At 47.3% G+C, this 18,654-nt stretch overlaps 1 protein-coding gene across 1 annotated transcript in view; it reads right to left on the bottom strand.

Moving 5' to 3' along the window:
- PSD3 (pleckstrin and Sec7 domain containing 3) overlaps window positions 1–18,654 on the bottom strand; it is a 71,284-nt gene that overhangs the window by 20,607 nt on the left and 32,023 nt on the right. Inside the window, exons 7-8 of the mRNA XM_026049942.1 lie at window positions 9,109–9,152; window positions 1,529–1,722 (exon numbers count right to left, since the gene is read on the bottom strand). Of these exons, the coding sequence (XP_025905727.1) occupies window positions 1,529–1,722; window positions 9,109–9,152 (238 nt within the window). The remainder of the gene's footprint in view (window positions 1–1,528; window positions 1,723–9,108; window positions 9,153–18,654) is intronic.

The raw sequence follows: 18,654 nt of genomic DNA, 5'->3' as shown, positions 1-18,654 counted from the left end.
TGGTGAGGAGGAACCAGGTTAGTCCCTAGCTCCAAAGGTTAATCATTCGCTCCCCACCCCATGGGCATTATTTCTTATTAGCATTTGTCTGGTTCAGCTTCCAGCCATTGTCCCTTAAACTTTTCTCCTCCAGACTTACCAGTGCTTTAACCCTCAGTACCCCTTTTTCTGAAAATACATTTACACGGTGCAATCCTATCACCTCATTTGCAATCCTACAGAAGCGAAACTCTACCCTGCAGCAACACCATTAGAAAATGAAATATGAAAAGCACTATCTTTTAAAATTAGTTTCATTTTATTTGGAGCTTGAAAGTCAGAATGTAAATTTTTGATGCACAGCATGACAATGAGATCAGGCCTCTAACATACACTGGAGCTTCTGAAAGCATAGCCTACTTACCTTGCACATAAAATGATTATCTCACAAGGRCCAAGGGCGCTACATAATGAGTCACTGTGCTCATTTGTAATTGAAGAAATAAGTTAACAAAGGCAACCATACACCTTTTACTTATTAGGGTTAAACAAACAAAGTTTATTAAAGATGAAACTATTCAGAGCATCCAGTYGTCAGAAAGAATGTTGTTTCAGCCTCCAGCTTGAAAACATCAGCCTTCTAAAATATACTAGCAGCAGCAGAACATCTGAAAAGCTTATTCCAGCTAAAGGGGGTTGCACTTACTCAAAATCCATTACAAAGTCAGATTTGGCCTTTTGGATTCAGCCCAGAGACTGTAATATGAATGATGACTGATTATGAATGATTAACCATGATCAGGGGAAAAAAGCAGATGCTCTAAGTAGCCTCTGCGGTTTCTAAGAACACAACAGAAAACAAACAAATGAAAATACCCCAACAACAAAACACAGAGGGGTAAGACCTACCAAAGGCCTTTGATAATTAGTGTACCATAGCTGAAGCAGGATGAGAAGGAAAAAGGATAATTAAAGTAAACGAGACAGGTTTATTACAAAGCAAGGGCAGGCAGGAACTACAGTGTAATTCTGCCTGCTATGAAAAACTGCTGAAATTCCCTAGTATGTGAGATTCCAATGMTGGTAAAGGAGGGAAGGAAACAGTTACAGGATTTTCCAAGCCAACATAAGAAACACTCTTTCTTCGAAGACAAGAAAGAGGGGGAGAGGGCAGATTAGAAACAGTTTTGGTTTTSATCCAGTGTCACATAAGGAAAAGACAAATTACCTGACTACTACAGAACAGTTACSGTAATCCACTTGAAAATGTTTTCACTTCTGTAAACAAGGAACTTCATTTTCTTTTCCCATAGAAGATTCACATTACTTTTCTACAGTTACTCACCATAAAAATGCATTTCAGCTGCTGCAACACTCAGTAAACCATGACAGTGATAGTGTGATAATCCCACTGCTGTATTGTTTGTAATTGCTGCCATCTCCCCTAATGAATCAGCACTATCTGCCCTGAGAAGCACACAGCTTCATCGTGTGGGGCACAGTGCATAGAMGACAGGGAAATGAGGTTTCAAGAGTGAAAGATACTCACTTTTCTTTCCATCCATATCTGCATGGATTTTTCGAGCCAGGAATCCTGTTTTATACACAGCAGCGTTGGGGTCGTGAGGGATGTCTAAGAATGGATTATTGGAGTTGCCAATGCGACCAACAGCTTTTGTCTGGTTCCCGTTATCCTTTTCATCAGTACCATCTGAGTGAGATTTCTTTTTCTCTTCTTCGTCCCTAAAAAAAGTGATAAAAACAAGTAAAGTCAAACAAATGAGGAACTGTTCAGCAAGGTTACATATTGTTAATTCTTGCACACTACTTGAAAGTTTAAAGTTGCTTTAAAGTTGACCCTATTTAGAAAGGAATCAAGACAGGTTACAGCAACACTTCTGCTCACCTACTTCAGCAGCACAGGTCACGGGAGCTGAATTTTCACAAAAGCCCAAGTTTGTTTTTTACATTCCAGAAAGGCAGTCTTGACAGAGCAATGTGTCCTGCAGTTTCAAATACTTTTACATCCCGTTAAGTAAGCACTACAATAGGGACTACTTGCCTGCTGGGCTTTTCTGAAAAAATCTCCCATTTCTTTATGAGTTCTCATATAGATGAAAAGAATTAGATTACTACAGATCACTGCGGCTTTCCCATTAACCTAGTATACGAAACACAGACTCTACCTCCTTTTCTTTATTTTCCTCCACAGATCGGCATAAAAGTAGCAATTTAGAAATAAAAACTACAGCTGGTGAATTACGTTATCTGTATTTTAGAAACAAAATGTTGCCCCAAATGTTACTTATTAATGCAACGTGTTCAGCGCGGCTCTTGGGGACAACAATGCRAGCCCTTTCAGTCAGTCACAGGCACTGCCTGTCTAATGAACACCTTCCTTATTGCCACAGCCAAAGGCAAGAAGCGGGAGGCAGCCAGGAAAGTAAACACCCTTGGGAAGGGGAACCTTTGTTGTGAGAGCAGGACGGCAGGAACCACAGAGTATCTGGTTGAAGTAGTTGGTGCATCTCCAAGTCATGGTTGTAGCTCCCCCTCAAGGCAACCGAGTGTGTATCTGGGTGGATGGGAAAAATGTCCACTTTTGGGAATGCCCACCTGAGGTAATGTCYGCACAGAACTGTGAGACAGGCAGGCAATCTGCAGCATCCCAGTCTTTGCTGAAAAGGTCATCAGGGCATCACTTACTCTGGGGAGGAAGGACAGTAACAGACTGCTGTGACAGGAAAGAGAAGGAAACCAAGCCCAGCTTAGAGGCACCATCCTTCTTTTGGAGAGTAAGACTTTTCAGCAGCAGGGATATGGAATGCTATAAATGGACATTTGGTCTCAGAGCTAAGGAAAAGTGACAGACATTTTATTCAGTTGTAGAGATGAAGTGACAGCTCTTTTTGGCTTGGCAGGGTACCATACCATCATGGAGTTCTCTGGCAAGGTCTCCTGATGAAGAGGAACAAATCTCTCAGCTGAAGCCTGACTCCTGCACAGAAGACTGGTCTTTGCATCCTTGAGCCTACTGACATATGTTTTCCCACTTTTCAATGGAGATTATCTGCAATATTCTTGTTGCTGCTCAAAACAATAAGGATTGTGCATACATTGGTTGAAGCTCTCCACCATCTAAAAAGTACTGGAATTTCTGACAAATTTAAACTGTCCCCCTCCTTTTCTGTGTCTATTTCTCCAGTTTGACAGTGGTAACMCGGGTGAAATCTGAATCACTCTGTGACTTATTTTTAAATAAGTGACCATCCCAGAAGCAAACCCTCCGTAATTCTGTTTGTAACGTATGGTGCTTAATCCAGACGAAAATCTCTCACAGGGCACAAGTACTCAGGCTGGTGTATAATTCAGAAGATCCCTGTGAATTCTGGGATCTCAGCCAAGGCCACAGCGGGTTTCTCCTTGTCAGCAGAGAGCTAATGAAGCAAAAGGGTTAGCATCTTTTGGAAGCAGCTACCTCCTTTGGCAGCCATGGGGCACATTATCCTTTACTGACCAGCTCTCTGGAGAATACACCAAATATTTTCACTTGCCCTTGGTTGAGGAAGACAGCTGAGAGATCACCTAGGTACACCTGACAGCCACAGATCCATCCAAGGGCCATGATGGGATGTGCCCAAGAGCGCTCTGACAGCTGGCAGATGTTTTTGCTAAGACACTGCCCATCATCTCTGGAAGCCGTGGAGGACAGCGGAGGTACCTGGGAAGAATGCCAAAGTCATGCYAGTCTTCACAAAGGGCAACAAGGAGGACACAGGGAATTACTGGCCAGCCAGCCTCAACTCCGCCCCTGGAAAGGTGATGGGCTATCCGAGATGTTGTCTCCAAGAGTGTGGAGGACAAGAAGGTGAACAGCAGTAGCCAGCATGGATCCCCAAGGGAATATCCTATTTAATCAACCCAAGATCCTTCTGTGATGAAATGACTGGCTGTACAGATGAGGGGAGAGCAGCAGACGTCGTCTCCCTCAACTCCAGCAAGGCTTTTCTCACAACATCCCCATAGCCAAGCTCCAGAAGTGTGGTTAGACGAGAGGACAGCGAGGTGGAGTGAAAACTGGCCGAGTGTGTTTCGAAGTGTTGTGATCACTGGTCCAAAGTCTAGCTGGAGGCCTGTAGCTAGYAGAGTGCTCCAGGGGTCCGYACTGGGTCCAATCTGGTTCCATGTATTCACCACTGACAAGGATGAAGGGACAGAGAACACTGGCAGGTTTGCTGAGCATACACGACTGGGAGAAGTGGCTGATACCTCTGAGGGCTGTGTTGCCATCGGTAGGTTCCTCTCTGCCCATCTCTCCGTCCTACCCTGCCATGGGCAGAGAGGAACCTCGTGGGGGTTCCTCAACAAAGGGGAGCAGCACCTAAGGAGGAATAACCCCACACACCAGGACAGGCTGGGGGCTGACCTGCTGGGGAGCAACTCTGAATGAGGATYTGGGAGTCAGGTCCCACCCTGACCTTCATTCATAGAGGAAACAGAGCCAAGGGCTCCAAGGATCCACTTCTTCTAGTGCTCCMTTTCCCCATTTCCATTTTCTGGTGCTCCATTTTGCTTCAGAGGTCAAGAATAAGAAGAAAGCAGTAGGACTCTTATCAGGTTCAAAGTAGCAGCACCATTTAGGTAACAGTTTTCACTTGTCTACCCTCAGTTGGACAAATAGGGCTGGCCAGAAAAGGAGTCTACTGGGATATCTACTGGAGATTGATCAAAGCAAAGCGACTTACATGCACAGAGAAAAGTGGAGGAGGACTAGTTAAGAGAGATGTGCACTTGCAGGACTGTCCAGAACACAAGGTTTTAGAAGAGTGACCCAAAGCTGGATAAACTTTCTTTCAAGAGTTCTCGAAATTAATCAATCCTCAACTTTTTTTCACCTTTCTCAGAACACAGCTGCAAGAAAGAAGAGCTACAAAACATTCAGTGGGCCTGTGAAAACATACACAAGAGTGATACTGATCTTTTTGAAACCCTTAGCTGTGGGAATAGAAACTGCTCCCACTTCCTCAGATGGGTCTGAGAGTTTATTCATGGCCAGCAATGTACCTAGTGCGATGGACTCTAGTGAGGCTGGAAGGCGGTTASTGGTTCCATCTGTGCAGGCTTATTCAGTGTCATGGATTTGGTGCCACACGGCCAATGCCCAAGCTCTTGTCAGGGCAGGCTCCACRCCCAGGTTTGAGCACTCACAGCATGATCCTTGTGTCTTTGGGGAGGATTTGTTTTTATTCAAGAAAAACTCCACTGTGTCCTTTCATAACAAAAATATCTCTGTACTGCTCTAAGATCTGACTTTAGGCTCCTTCTTGGAAAACTATGAGCTCACTAAGCTGGAGAGATAGGGTCAATCCTTTCACTTTTAAAAATCTGCTGCTTCTCTGCATTTGTTCAAATAGAAACTCACGTCACATGACAAAAGATTGAGTTTATAAATTAAAAATGTGACATATAACCATAGAAATCTGTGACATATAACCATAGAAACTGCTAATATTTGTATCAGGAACAAGTGGATAGAAGTTCTCCATGACGTCTTTCTTAAAATGAGAAAAGAAGACAGCCAGATAATTAACAGAAGACTGTTGTAAAATCAATTCTTAATTTGCAAACTTAAGCTCCTGGAACTTGAGATAATAAGATRTAATTATCATGAGGAGAGATCTTTGGATGTGACCTAGAAAAAGGGGGTTTCAGCACAGAGGTCACTATAACCACGCAAGTCTCAACATATAAAGGTGCCACAGGATACACAAAAGATTCAGTTTGGCAGGTCCCTTCTTCTATGAACTTTGTTATCTCCATCATCAACAACAGCAACATAAAAGAGATAATGCGGCCATATCTAAGCTTCTGTAGAAAGAAAGCTTTGTAATGTAGTGGCCAAAAACTTTATGGTTTTCCTGAAAATCACACCATTCTGCTTGGAGAAAGCTTTCACAAGGCTAATGGCTTAAAAGCAGCCACGTGTCTGCAGTCTTGTAAGCTACACTTCATGGTTTCAAATGTGAATACTAGATCACCAGTTAGCCTATTTCAAGGTGATGATATTTTGTATTCTCATCAACTGTAAAGGGAAGTAGATATAACACTACAGGCMATGGAGAACAACAATATTCGCCACAGCATTTCCATGCAGACATCACAGAAACAAAGCACACTTAACCCTGGCACCCTTGAAATCAACCTCAACTTTCTTCTTCACCTTAAAGTGACAATGACTGACAAAAAAACCTTCATTGAAAGCAATTCCACTGCTAGTCAAGGCAAACTTAAAGCATTTTTGTCAGAAACCTCTCTATAATGTTTAGCTAAAATCTCCATTGTTTCAAACACTAGCATGTCCAAATGGACATGGTAGAACATTTCATCTCCATCTTCCCTGCAAAAGCTTTTTACACACTGAAAAAATACACTCAGGTGCCCCTAATCAGTGTTTTCCTTTTCTGACTAAAGAAACTCAATTCCATTGACCTCTTCTTACAGTTCACTTTAGTGAAGTCCTTTACGGAAGCTTAAGAACCATGAGGTTCTTAAGAACATAAAAATTATTGAGACTAACTACACTTCTAAAAACGTTGCAAGGAAGTGGGCAGGGGGCATAACCAAGCTTACATTTACCCGTTGTCTATACCCTCCAGGTCAGATGTGTTTCAAAAGTCACAATATATGATTCACTTTTACCTTTGGTACAGCTTGGATGCAGAACTACTGCAGCAGAACTGTAATGCAGTTTTTCTCTTACAAAGCTGTAGTCAAATTTCCATGTTCATAAAGGATAAATTAATATTCCTCCCATTAAATGCCTCTGGAAATATATTGGAAGCACATGTGCTGATTAAGGTGGCACTTCTTTTGAAGGCAGATCTAAAGTTGGAACCAATGGCTGCCTCTCTTTTCAGTGGACTTAGGACCAGACCGTAATTCTCCTAGAAATGGATAGCAGACCTTTTAGGAGAATGACATGTCACTTACAATAGGTRAGAGAAGCATCATATAGCAGACTTCCCCATCTCATTCATCACCATCAGCTTCCTCTGCCTAAGGACTTATTGACAGACACTAATCCATCAAACAATGCATTTCAGAAGCTCTTCAACTGTTGCAAGGCAGGTAAGAAGAAGTTTAAGATTGTCAACAACATTTGGGCTGGAGGACTTGCATCCCATCACGACACCAGCATCGTGAGGGAGCTCATGCTACACTTTGCAACACCCTTTCCAACCTTGCTTTACCTCCCATTTCTTCCCCTGCCACTTCCATTGGTGGAAGCAAAGGGACACTCTTTGGAAAGTGKGGAGAGTATCTTCCTCAGTCTCATGAAGGCAGAACTAACCACATCCCTTCCTCATCCACCCTTTTCTGCAGATYGTAACAATAACTTGCTTTTTCCTTCCAGTCTGAGGAGCCCCAAGGTTGTTTGCCATGATTATCCTGCACCTGCCATGAGGCTCTGCAAAGGTGAGTAAAGAGACAGGTATCTGTCCTCCCTCTCTCTGCCAGCATTCCCTGCCTAAAAGCAACACCACTTCAACTACATCTGGAATGAGCCTTTTTTCTCAGCACGGACAGTGACTCTCACACAGGTTGCAGYTGTCATTTTTGAGTTTCAGATTTGAAGGGAAAATTGGCCATTGGAGCATTCAACAGAGGTGAGYTGGCTCTGCACTTCCGCTCTCTTATTTAGAGCGGACTCTTATTTCCACTATCTTCCAGACTGCTTTCATTTTTTTTTTTCCCAAACAAGTCATTACCAAGGGATGTGGACTGGGCTGTGCCTGTGCCAAAGGAGCTATTATCTATAGAGCAGCAAGCTTATCTCATAAATCACCTTGACTGAAACTCACAGAAGCAAAGCCAGKACCGAGCCAGTTCCCACCTGGAGGCTGCCCAAGTGGATTAGACACAGTGTGCTCTCCTGCCAAGAGCTGGAGGAAACCTGTGACATCAGGAAGGTCACATAACAGATTCTGCCGGCTATAAAGCAGCCGAGCTTACAAACAGCTCTGGTGTTGAGACATGTAGGATTCACACAACATATTCTAGGGCCAGGATGCTCTTTGGGAGCACTTGTCTCCTGCCCTTTTCCATGTAATCAAAGATGGCGTTTCTCCAGTACCAGCCCATCTTCCTCACTACGCTGACATTATTTAACACTCTTTACACATCCAAACAGGGAATGGGCCAATAGGAATCAGCAGCCCTTATGAGAAAGCTTACCTGCCCTCRTAAGAAATCCGGCTGAAGACAAAGAATTTCTAAAAAGGAAATTCAGGAGCCATAGGAGTAGGAAGACCTAAGGCAGTTGATAGTTTGAAACATGCAGGAGTCTGCATTCCAAGCAATGCCGTTCTCCAGAAGATGGGGGTTCAGGTGTGTGAATACACACAGCAAACACCTGAGTTGTAAGACATCATTACACTCCCTTGCACCCAAATCCACCGATTTGCAATACGCAAAATCTAGGGGAAACCCTTCTCYTCTCTGCTGGCATAGCTGGGTCACATAAAACCTAAGCACACAGACATGTCAATTTAACATGATGGGAAACTAAAGCTCTTGCTTGTCTGCAGTGTTTCAGTACTTGACAAGTGTCAGCCTGTTGAAAGCAGGTAATGGTGGGGGTAGATGAGACAATGACCAATTTATCATCTTTCATATTAGGTTGTTGTCAAGTTATCCATAGTTAATCAGGAGACAATACAGGACAATAAACCAACAGCAGGAAACTCAATCCAAGACTTGTGTTTCTATTCAGTGGTTCTGACACAATGTGCTGAACGATGAAGGGAGAAGTCAACGTCTGTTTTATTTATGCAGCCATAGAACAAAAGAGGATTTAATTTCTCTCTTTTCAGGCTGAAGTTTCCTTCTAAATGAAATGTCCTCTTTCCTTACAAATGCATTTGGCTCCTATCATTACCAACTCCCCTTGCTAGGGAAACAGATGAGGCAGTATTGCCAGGCCATTCATTAGCAGAAAGAAAACTCATTACATCCACTGGGCATCTTCTGCACAATTTGGAGTCCACACAGACAGTGACACAGAAAGTATAAACAAATTACCACACAAGTACTATTTTTAAACTCTTAAATTCTACACAATATACTTACACTGCCCATTCAAGCTTCTCATTCTTGATCGAATTGTAGAGGGCCTACAAAAGAAAGAAAGGAAATGGGATTATATTATTTTACTCCTGCTACAGATACATTAACATGCTAATGAAAACTACCCAAATAACACTAGCAAGCCAGTTTTCTCTGATCAAGGAGCTACCATATCTGCTTATGACAACACAAAAGTCTTGAGCCTGAGGCAGAAATATTATCTAAGGAAATATGTATTAGAACATAGGGTKTCAGACAGCAGTTATTTTCTGGAGCAGATTTCATTTTTAAAGCGAGGCAACAAGTTTGCAAAATACAGGAATCTGCAAAAATAAAGCCCCGCATGCAACTTAAGACCAGATTCCATCTCTGTTAGTTAGATGGAAAGTCAGTGAGATTTTGTTGCTGACTTTAACAAGGATCAAGATTTCACCTACAAAACCGTATCAGGATGTCTGACCAAAGCCCCTGAGCTTCAAAGACACCTGAGAGCATCCCCCAGCTACATACCCAGGCACAGACACATACCTTCTCTAAGTGTAAAACAGAAAATGGACTGTAAGAAGCTTGCAGTTTTGATGATTAAAGTCTTGGACTAACATAGGTACTCTCTCAAATCAAAAGACAGAAGCTAGTCAGTTTGGCATCAAAGGTCTCTGATCTACTTTTGATACCAACCTCCAGTGAAAGGGTCCAGTTCTGCAGACATCAAACACTTGGGATGGATTTCTTTTTTGAGTGAGAGCAGGTAAATCATTTGGATAAGTATGTCTGATCTCATCCCTCCTGTAGCTGATACACAGAATGGATAAAAGCCTGCAATATCACTAAAAGCTAATGAGGGTCTTCGCATAGGCCACTCGAGTCAAGTGAAGTATTTCGGTATGGAACGTCCCTGATTCTAGTGCTGAAAATCCACATTTGTAATTTACCTTATATACATGGCTCAATTTACTCCCTCCAGCACATAACTCCTACACAGCCTCAAAATATGTTAATGTGTAGAACTGTTGATGCACATGATTACCAAAAAGTAGCACATCAAGTATGAGCAAGCCTGCAAATCACATACTATAATGGCTATGGCACGCTCAACAGAAGCATCAGCATTTAAACAGCCTTAACTCTGACCCAAAATAAAAACAGGAAGACTCAAGGAACCTAAGCTGTGCTTGTATGTCACCAAACTTGCAATAGGAATCCCACAAGCATATGCACTGTTCGTCCCATGCTCCATCAGCTCCTTTCCAACCATGCATGGTCCATCTGAAGGTTCCTATTTTTCAGCCCTGTGAAAATGTGGCTCTTGACACTCATGTCAAATACACTGGTACAACTCACTTCAAAGGAAGAGAACTGATAAGACCACCAGGAGGAATCATCCCACATCCTATTTATATTGAGAGATATAGCACGGAGAGGTCCTCACTGCCAACACAGCTTTGCTGTGCTGTGCACAGCAGTGTGAAGAAATATTTCCAACTCCGAGGGGCTCACAGTCTATTTCTATTTACTCTGTGAGCTCCAAATTTGTACAAGGAGGTCAGATCCAACGGCAAACAATCAGACAAAGGTAATGGAAAGGGCACTGCTGGCAATCCATAGGCAATTTTCCTAATTTTAAGACGAGAGCTAACAAGAGATTTTAAGAAAACCTAGTAGGAGGAATGCAGAACAAAAGRATATCACTGCTCCTCCTGTGCACCCAGCAATTCTGCAGAATTAGACCCTCCTCCATCCTTTTACACAAAACCATGATGACACTGATTCCGCCAGGTTGACCAATATTTTCCATTAGGAAGCATTGTGTTGCTAACGATCTGGTCAMAATTCTCCACTTATTCTTTCACTCAGGCATTTTTTTCTTTCATATTATTATCAAAACATTATTTGTATCTTGAGTCGGAAGACTATTTCSAAAAATAAGGCAAAGAGCCCTACGTGTGGTTATGTTTTACTCTGGTTGTTGGCTGGAGGAGCTTTCAAAACTTCTCAAGAGCCTGGCCTGGGGGTGCAGAAATGCCTTTTTGCTGTTATCTAGCCCATATGCCTGCAAGAGATTTCTGATAATGAACACCAGCCCTGTGCAGGGCTGCTTTTTATGGGCTCTGCTGCTAAGGAAATCTCTAAGGATCGCTGCAGCGGAAGAGTGCCTATTCCTGGTGTGGGAGACACGAAAGGAGAACTCCAGATTGGCGAGGGAACAAATGCCCCAAGCTTTTGCCTTGTGGAAAGTGACATGTGTTGGTCCCCTTCACRATTTCCCTTAATGAGCCAGACTCCATAGTCCTCTTTAAAGAAGTAACAGACACCAGCTCCRTCATATGTCGCGCATCTGACCGAGGACACGGCGTCTGCCACGGGGCGCCGAGCACAAGTGGCTCTGCAGCACAGGGCAAGTCGCAAGCAACATTTGGGAGAAACTCCAGCACGGAGCACGTTCACTGGGAGAGCAGCTACCAAACAGGAGGAAAGCTGAGTGCTGAGGAAGAGGTGGGAAGGGAATGCAATGCTCTTGTTGGTGGCAGAAGCAGAAGGGGCAGGTACCCCCGCATGGGACACTTTGCACTGTCCCACAGTCCTTCTCCAAAGCAATGGGCCCATTTTGCACCTTAACATCCTTCCCACAACCTGCAGGCTCTCTCAGTAGCTGGAAAATTTAAAAAAAAAAAAAAAATTCTTCCCATATTGCGAAACTGGAGGCATAGACGTACATCCCAGCTCCTGCTCCATCATTTCATGGCTTCTTCCCAAGACGCTAATTCAGACAGCATCTCTTTTCAATAGGCATCTCTCCAGAGCACGATTAAATCAAGCAAACCTGAAGAAAGGCACTGAACTGCTCCACTAAATTGGAACGAAGCCGATCAGACACCACGGTGGAGACATGACTTTTACCAGTGCTTTGCTAGTTCCAAGCATGGGTTTTATTTACTTGTATTTTCTCTCTGGGGAGAGAACAGAAACCCCATGGCTCTGATCTGAAGCATATTTGTAGTCTCACCAAGGTGAAAAAAAAAAAGAAAAAACAACCACAAGTTCYTACCTTTTCACCTAAGAAAGTGATTGCAAAACTACTGTCCCCGGCCAGACCACAGAGCTGGGATCTCRACCACAGCAGGGAATGGCAAAACTCATCTCACCTCCCATGCAGGACCAATAGCACTTCAAAAGCAGAGAGAACTTCTRCCTTGTCCACCCTTCAAGGCACTCTTCCTAAAAAAAAAAATCTTACTTTACCTACACTGGTGCTTTCTCCAGCTTTGATTTGTCCCTGAGCAGCCTGCACTGTTAGAAATACAAGTGAAATTTGTCTGTATTCAGTTACTGATTGGGTAGCTTTCTTTTTTTCTTAATTGGAAGAAAGTCCATAAGAAAGTTGCTGAGTGCTGAATTCCATCCCCAATCTTTAACTGTCCAGGCGAATTTTATCTTYGGTAAGCAGGTGGGACATCTTTTAAAAATCGAGATTTCCACAAGCTTTCACCAGTTACTAATTTTATTCCAACTGGGAATTAAAAAAAAAAAGAAAAAAAAGGGAGCAAAACTACAGAAAGTGCTTCCGAAAGCTCCAGCCTATTTGCAAAGCTGCCTGTTGTGTTTGAGTGCATTATGCCCCCATACAATGAAACTCCAGAACGCATCACCAAAGGAAAAAGGGGGAAAAGTCCCTCACCACCCTGACTTCCCTCAAAACCTCCCTCCATGCAGGAACAACCGGGGCYATTTAAACAGGTTGCTCTCAGCACCTGCCGGCTGCTGACTACGCTCTGAGTCAGCCTCCGAATGCAGAAGCAGCAAAAAGAAAGGCACCACCAGATGTGAATACCRAAATGAAGACTAGAAATTATTCAGTAGCAAGAGGCACCTATGCAAGTGTTAAGAAGGCTGAGGCCTCACCAAGCTGCAGAGCTCCTGGGGGCAGCATGCAAGATATTTCTTCAAAAGGTGATGCAAGAGGTCCTGSGGAGGCATTACTGACTGTCTAGGGCTGGTGGTCACTGTTGCACTCTGTTCCTCACCTAGAAGCTTGCCGTGGGAAAAAGAAATACACAGCAGGCTGTGTATAGGAGCATGTGGGAGAGGAATCCAGGAAGATCTGCCGTGACCAGGTAGAGAAGTAATAGCAAGCTGCAGTCTGGAGGGCTGGCAAGCATTCCCCAGGCCGGCAAGGATCACCATCCCTGATCCCAGTTTCCTGATCCCTGATCTCCCACTTTCGCCACCTCCTCAGGAGTTATTGCTGGGGGAGCCKCAGTCTCATCCCAACAAGACAGCAGTCCCCGTGGAAGGCAGAAGCGGGAAGCGGGAAGGTGCCTGCGGAAGGTGCCAGGCCAGGATGCAGCCGTGCTCGTGCCCTGGGCCAGGCTCCGCCGCAGCCGCTGACCAAAGCAGATGTGCCCGAGGACACATCCCATCCCGCACGGCCTCGCTGGACACAGGAGCCACTGGTACACGGAGTGGCTCCCTCCACACTGCGTCAGAGGGACACGGATGCAGGAAAATCCTTCAGTAAATGCAGGCTAGGGATGCGGCGGGCAGGAGGCCCCGCGGGCGCAGGCCCGTGGCCCTGGCTGCTCGCTGGGCTCAGCAGTGCAGGGCAAGCACCGATCCAGGCCACCAGCTCCTGCGAGGCTCTGTGTGGGGCCGGGCTGGTGCCTGGGCTGCTCCCCCCTGCACATCAGGTCTGCCCCACGACCTGCCGTGTGCGCGCACAGCTACATGGCCTCACCACCTGCCCTCCAACAAATACTCTGCTCCTGAGGGTTTATTTCCTCTCCTCGAGCACAGATCTGCAACCCCAGGTGAGCCCCATACGGGCTGTAGCACCCTGCCAAGCTCCGAGGCAGCCTAGATCCCTTCCACCCCTTCTGAAAAGGGTGCAAGGAAGGCGCCAGCATCAGAGCRGCACCCACAGGGCCAGGGGCTCATGTACAGCCCTCAATTTGCAGCTCCAGCCGTGTGTACGACGAGCGTGCTCCCAACAAGCCAGCATGCATTATTCATAAATCCGCACGGAGCTGCCGAGCAGCATATGGAGCCGGTGAGGGTTGTTTTGGTGTGGGTGGACACGGCGTTGATGATGGGAATGTTTCAGGGAGAGGAAAGGGAGATCGCTCCGCTCAGGGAATTTCGAGTGCGTCACCAGTGCGAGGAGAGCGTTTCTAAGAGAAGCTCCTCTGTTAAAGATCCAGGTTGTATGGAGAGGGAAGGAAAAATTAAAAAGGAAGGAAGGAAAGATTGTGCCAGATGCAYCATCATCATAAAACAGAAAAAGAAGGTTAGCTGGGGCTCCTGAGAGCCAAGAAATCAAAGCCCTTCCTTTGTAATCTTGATGCATGAGGGTAAAGGGAACAGATTTGTTCAGTGCTTGCTGGAGCGTTTAATCAACGTTATTGGAAAAGGGAGCACGCTGAGTTATTACAGGTGATGAGAGGAAAGGCTACAGAAGTGTTTCCTGACAGCGCAGCACCTGCACAGCCTATTCCAGGGATTATTTTACTGGCCCCGTGCACCAGAAAACAGCACTGGCAAGGGCACGTTGCAGTTCTGCAGGAAAACGGTGCCCACCCAGGCAGGAGCTGCCTAATTGCGCTGGATCACGCTGGAGACCCTCCGACTCACCGTGCAGACAACCTAGTTTTGAGCTGTCCCTCCAGCAATGGAAAATAACCCAACACCAAGACCCTCTTCACAGGTTCCCCTGCTGGCCTCAGGCCTCTGCACGAGGTACCCAGGCTGCCTTAGCAGAGGGCACCTCTATGCATGTGGATATGCGTGTTTTTAAAGCGGGCAGATGCCATCAGCTCCCGGGGCCTCGCTCGTACTGGTTGGAGCASAGAGTGGTTGACGTTCCCATATTCTGCACCTGCCCAAGTCACCTATAAGGGCAGGGAACAAGGGGGTGGTGCAAATGGGTTGGATTCGTCTCCCGACACATGCCGGCTGCAGCGGACACAGACTGTACTGAGCATTATCATCTCCTTGTGTGGGGAAGATAAAATGCAAGGGAAGCCAGACACAAAGTGGGAGGCACAGCTTCAGCAGTAAGAAAAAAAGGACAAATCAGGCAATTTATCCCGCTCTGAGAGAGAGCGGATCTCCATGACAGCTTGTCTAGAAAGGCCAGCCTAGAACTGGAGACATCTTGTGAGAGGTGATGCACAAACACCCGCCCGGCTTCACTCATGCAAAGACGCCCTTTGCAATGCTATACATGGGCAGTAGTTTCCAGGCCTCTTCCACCCTGCACATTATGGAAGAGGTACAGCTCAAACGCAAACCCGGTCTCTAAATCCATGAGATCCTTCAGATATGGGTGGGCAGAACATGGAGGGGAACAGATACAAAGAGGAGAGAACAGAGTTGCCCAAAATCACATGGCCCRTCAGTGGCACAGCCAGAAATACAAGTCACGCTCTAAGTGTCATCCACAAGAAACGAAGGAGCCTGCACTGGGGACCAGAGGGGGAAGTGGGCCATAGCAATCATCTGTGTGGGTTTGTCCTCTTATCGGCTGGGAAGGTGGGTGTCCCAGCAATCTTCTCAAGCCTCCAAGAGGCACCTTTTGCAGGTCCCAGGTCCTCCACAGAAACAAAATGCTTGGTRTGAGATAAGGAGCCCACACTGCATGCCGTGAGGAAGCTGAAATACGCTTTGTAACTTACTGGGCTGAACTGGAGGAGGAAATAACACTGAGCGAACGACCTGGTCCCCAGCACAGCCAGGGCACTTGGGAGCAGAGCCCTGCCCTGCCGGGATGTCAGTCCTTACAGGRGCAAGCACGTTTTCCAGGAGCACAAAGGCAGACGCCAAACACCGCTGGAGAGAGAAGGGCCCTGCCCTTAGGACGTTGCTCACAAACACCAGGGGCATGAGGCCGAGAGCGGCAACACAAGCACGGACCAAGGGACCCAGGGGCAAAACCCCCGAGTCCCCACCACGCGTGGAGGCTTCTTCTACACATAGACCCTCTCGATGAAGGCAGGGAGGCCATTCCCATGCCCGAGGAGAGTGTTTTTGCAAGAGCAGGGTCCTGGAATACTTGAAAGCYCCAGCCCCTACTCGGGCATCTGCCAAGGCAGCCGCTGCTGCATCAGCAACAGCTACAGCATCGTGGCCGTGGGCTCCCCAAAACAACCCTGGCAAAACACCCCCTCTTCACTGTGGTGGAAAAAAGCCCCCAAAACCAAGGTTTGAGAGCTACGCCAAATACAGTATTTCCCTTATTTCTCTCCGCAGGGCTCTTTGCCCACAGCTCTGCAGTCAAGCCTCTGAAACACCACACAACCTGTGAAACCTGCAGACCAGGGYTCTGCCAAGAACCACCGTGCAGCACGGGGGTATTTTCACCACCAGAGGAGGCTTCTCTGAGGGCAGACACAGGGTTTAGAGCAGGCACAGGGAGTGCCTGCAGGTTTTGTTGGCGTGCACACGGACACATTGAGATGCTCTGGTACCGTTTCGAAACACCTCTGCCTCATGAAAACACTTCAGCAAACAGTTGCACCTCTAAACCCCAAGGCAGAGTCAATTTGCAGCAGGAGGGAAATTAGGGGAATACTGGGTCTCTGTGTAAAGTTCACCTGCTCCTACGAGGCACAGAGCTCCTCTGGGAGGCAGGCAGGTATTAAATCTCTCGCCGGAGGTTCCGGCATCTCTCACTCAGTGACTGAGAGTGACGGAATGAGAGATGCAGCTTTTTCTGCAAGAACTAGGGGCTTGTTTGCCCAGGACTTCACCAACTGTGCAGGGCTGCCTCGGAGATGCTGAACGCAGCCCCTGTGGCAGCTGGTACAGCCTGTGCTAACTGCAGTTAAGCAAACAATAAGGTATTCCCATAAACGCACAAGTGATGCTTTCCTGGTAAATATTTGATGGCAAGATTTAATCACGCGTGCAGGCAAGGCAGTATTTTTATCTAAGACCCACATGGATTAAAACATAGAGATGCAGCAAAAAAGCAAAAACTATTTTACCTATTTAGAAGAAAAAAAAAATCCCATTAAACGAAGCGTTCCAAGGACATAATCTGCCAGCTCAGCCTCTCAGGGAGCAGAGCTCCAATTAGCAATCTCTCTAGCAAGTTTTCCCTGTTTACTACTGTACCAAGCTCGGCGACAGGACATTCCTCCCGAATTCGATCGCTGCCACACACCAGACCCTTCTCACCTTCAGCCTCTCCTCGCTGCCACGGACCCTCTCTCACCTCTGTGATCGCTGCAGATTACTGGAGCCTTTCATTCCTCAAGAGCACAACCTTTTCCGCGTCGCCACCTCTATTCTTAGCAAAGAGAAACGCCGCGGGTACGCGGTTATTTATTTATTTACCTTGCTTTCTTTAGTAGAGAACTCCGAGGAGTTGGAGATTTTCATGGATTTGGAGCGGTGGGACTGCCGCCAGAGCGATTCTTCTCGGGGGTACTTCACTGAACCTGTGGCTCTCACCCGGACTTTGCTGGTGCTCTGAACACTGTTAACTCCGATCATTTCCAGAARCGGTGGGAACGGGATGGGGTGGAAAAGAAAGGAAACGGCACTTCCCAACCCCCTGCAAAGGGACTGGGGAGGGTCTGGAGAGCCGAGGCTCAAGCGGTCAGTGCTTGCTCGAAATGCACTAGGCTGCTCTGCCCAGCATCTTCAGGCACACGCTTTGGAGCCAGCCTGATTGTTCCAGGCACTGCTCACGTCACCGGGTGGGAAAAAAAGGGAGCGACAAGGGGGGCAGAAACCCCACCCCTGCTCCACTCCCCCTGCACACACACACACACAGACACACACACGCACACGGCGGAGCAGGGAGGAGGAGAGAAAGGCGCTGAAGAGCTGCCAGCCCACGAGGCAGGAGGCTCGTGCCCGCTCGTCCGCGGGACGCCCTGCGCCTTGCTGCACCCGGTAACAAAACGGGCGCCGCAGACGCCCTCCACAGCTGCCTGCCAGCCACGGGCTCCTGGAAGGGCGGCTCGCGCGTCCCCAAAGCGCCCAATATAGCAGTAAAGCCCAGGTAAAGCACAGCACCATGAGGGCGCCCTGAAAAGCAAGGAGAGCTCCAGGCACGGCCCATCCGTGACACTGTCAGCACCTCCAGCTGCTGGAGCCTCCAGGGGCCGGGGAGGAGAAGGGCCTGGGAGGGAGAGGCAAGGGAAAGGATCGGCTGCGCCAAGGTCACGCAGCAGCYCGGCGGCAGGCTGGGCAAGGTCCCGCGGGCGCTAAGGCAGCCGTGGCACCACCGCACTGCAGACGAGCTGCGTGGTGCAGGGCCGGGGGCCGCGCCGCCACGGGCCCATGGCCCTTCTCCCTCAGCAGCCGGAACCCGGGGGGCGCCCTCGGAGCCCGCCCGGGTTCCACCTGCTGGAGCCCGGGCCGGAGACGTCCCTTGTGACGCACGGAGCGGGGACGTTCCCCTGGGAAGCGGGGACCATCCCMTGGGAAGCGGGGACSATCCCCTCAGAGGCGCCACCATTTGCGGCCCGGTTGAGGCCGGTGCGCAGTGGCCTGCACGTCGCCATGGCAACCCGCACGGATCCGGATCCGCAGCGCGCGGGCACC

Source organism: Nothoprocta perdicaria, unplaced genomic scaffold (genome assembly GCF_003342845.1).
Source record: "Nothoprocta perdicaria isolate Ctin4 unplaced genomic scaffold, notPer1 scaffold_63, whole genome shotgun sequence".
NCBI lineage: Eukaryota > Metazoa > Chordata > Aves > Tinamiformes > Tinamidae > Nothoprocta > Nothoprocta perdicaria.
The sequence above is the reverse complement of the archived record's forward strand: the minus strand, read 5'-3'. Positions and strand labels throughout refer to the sequence as shown.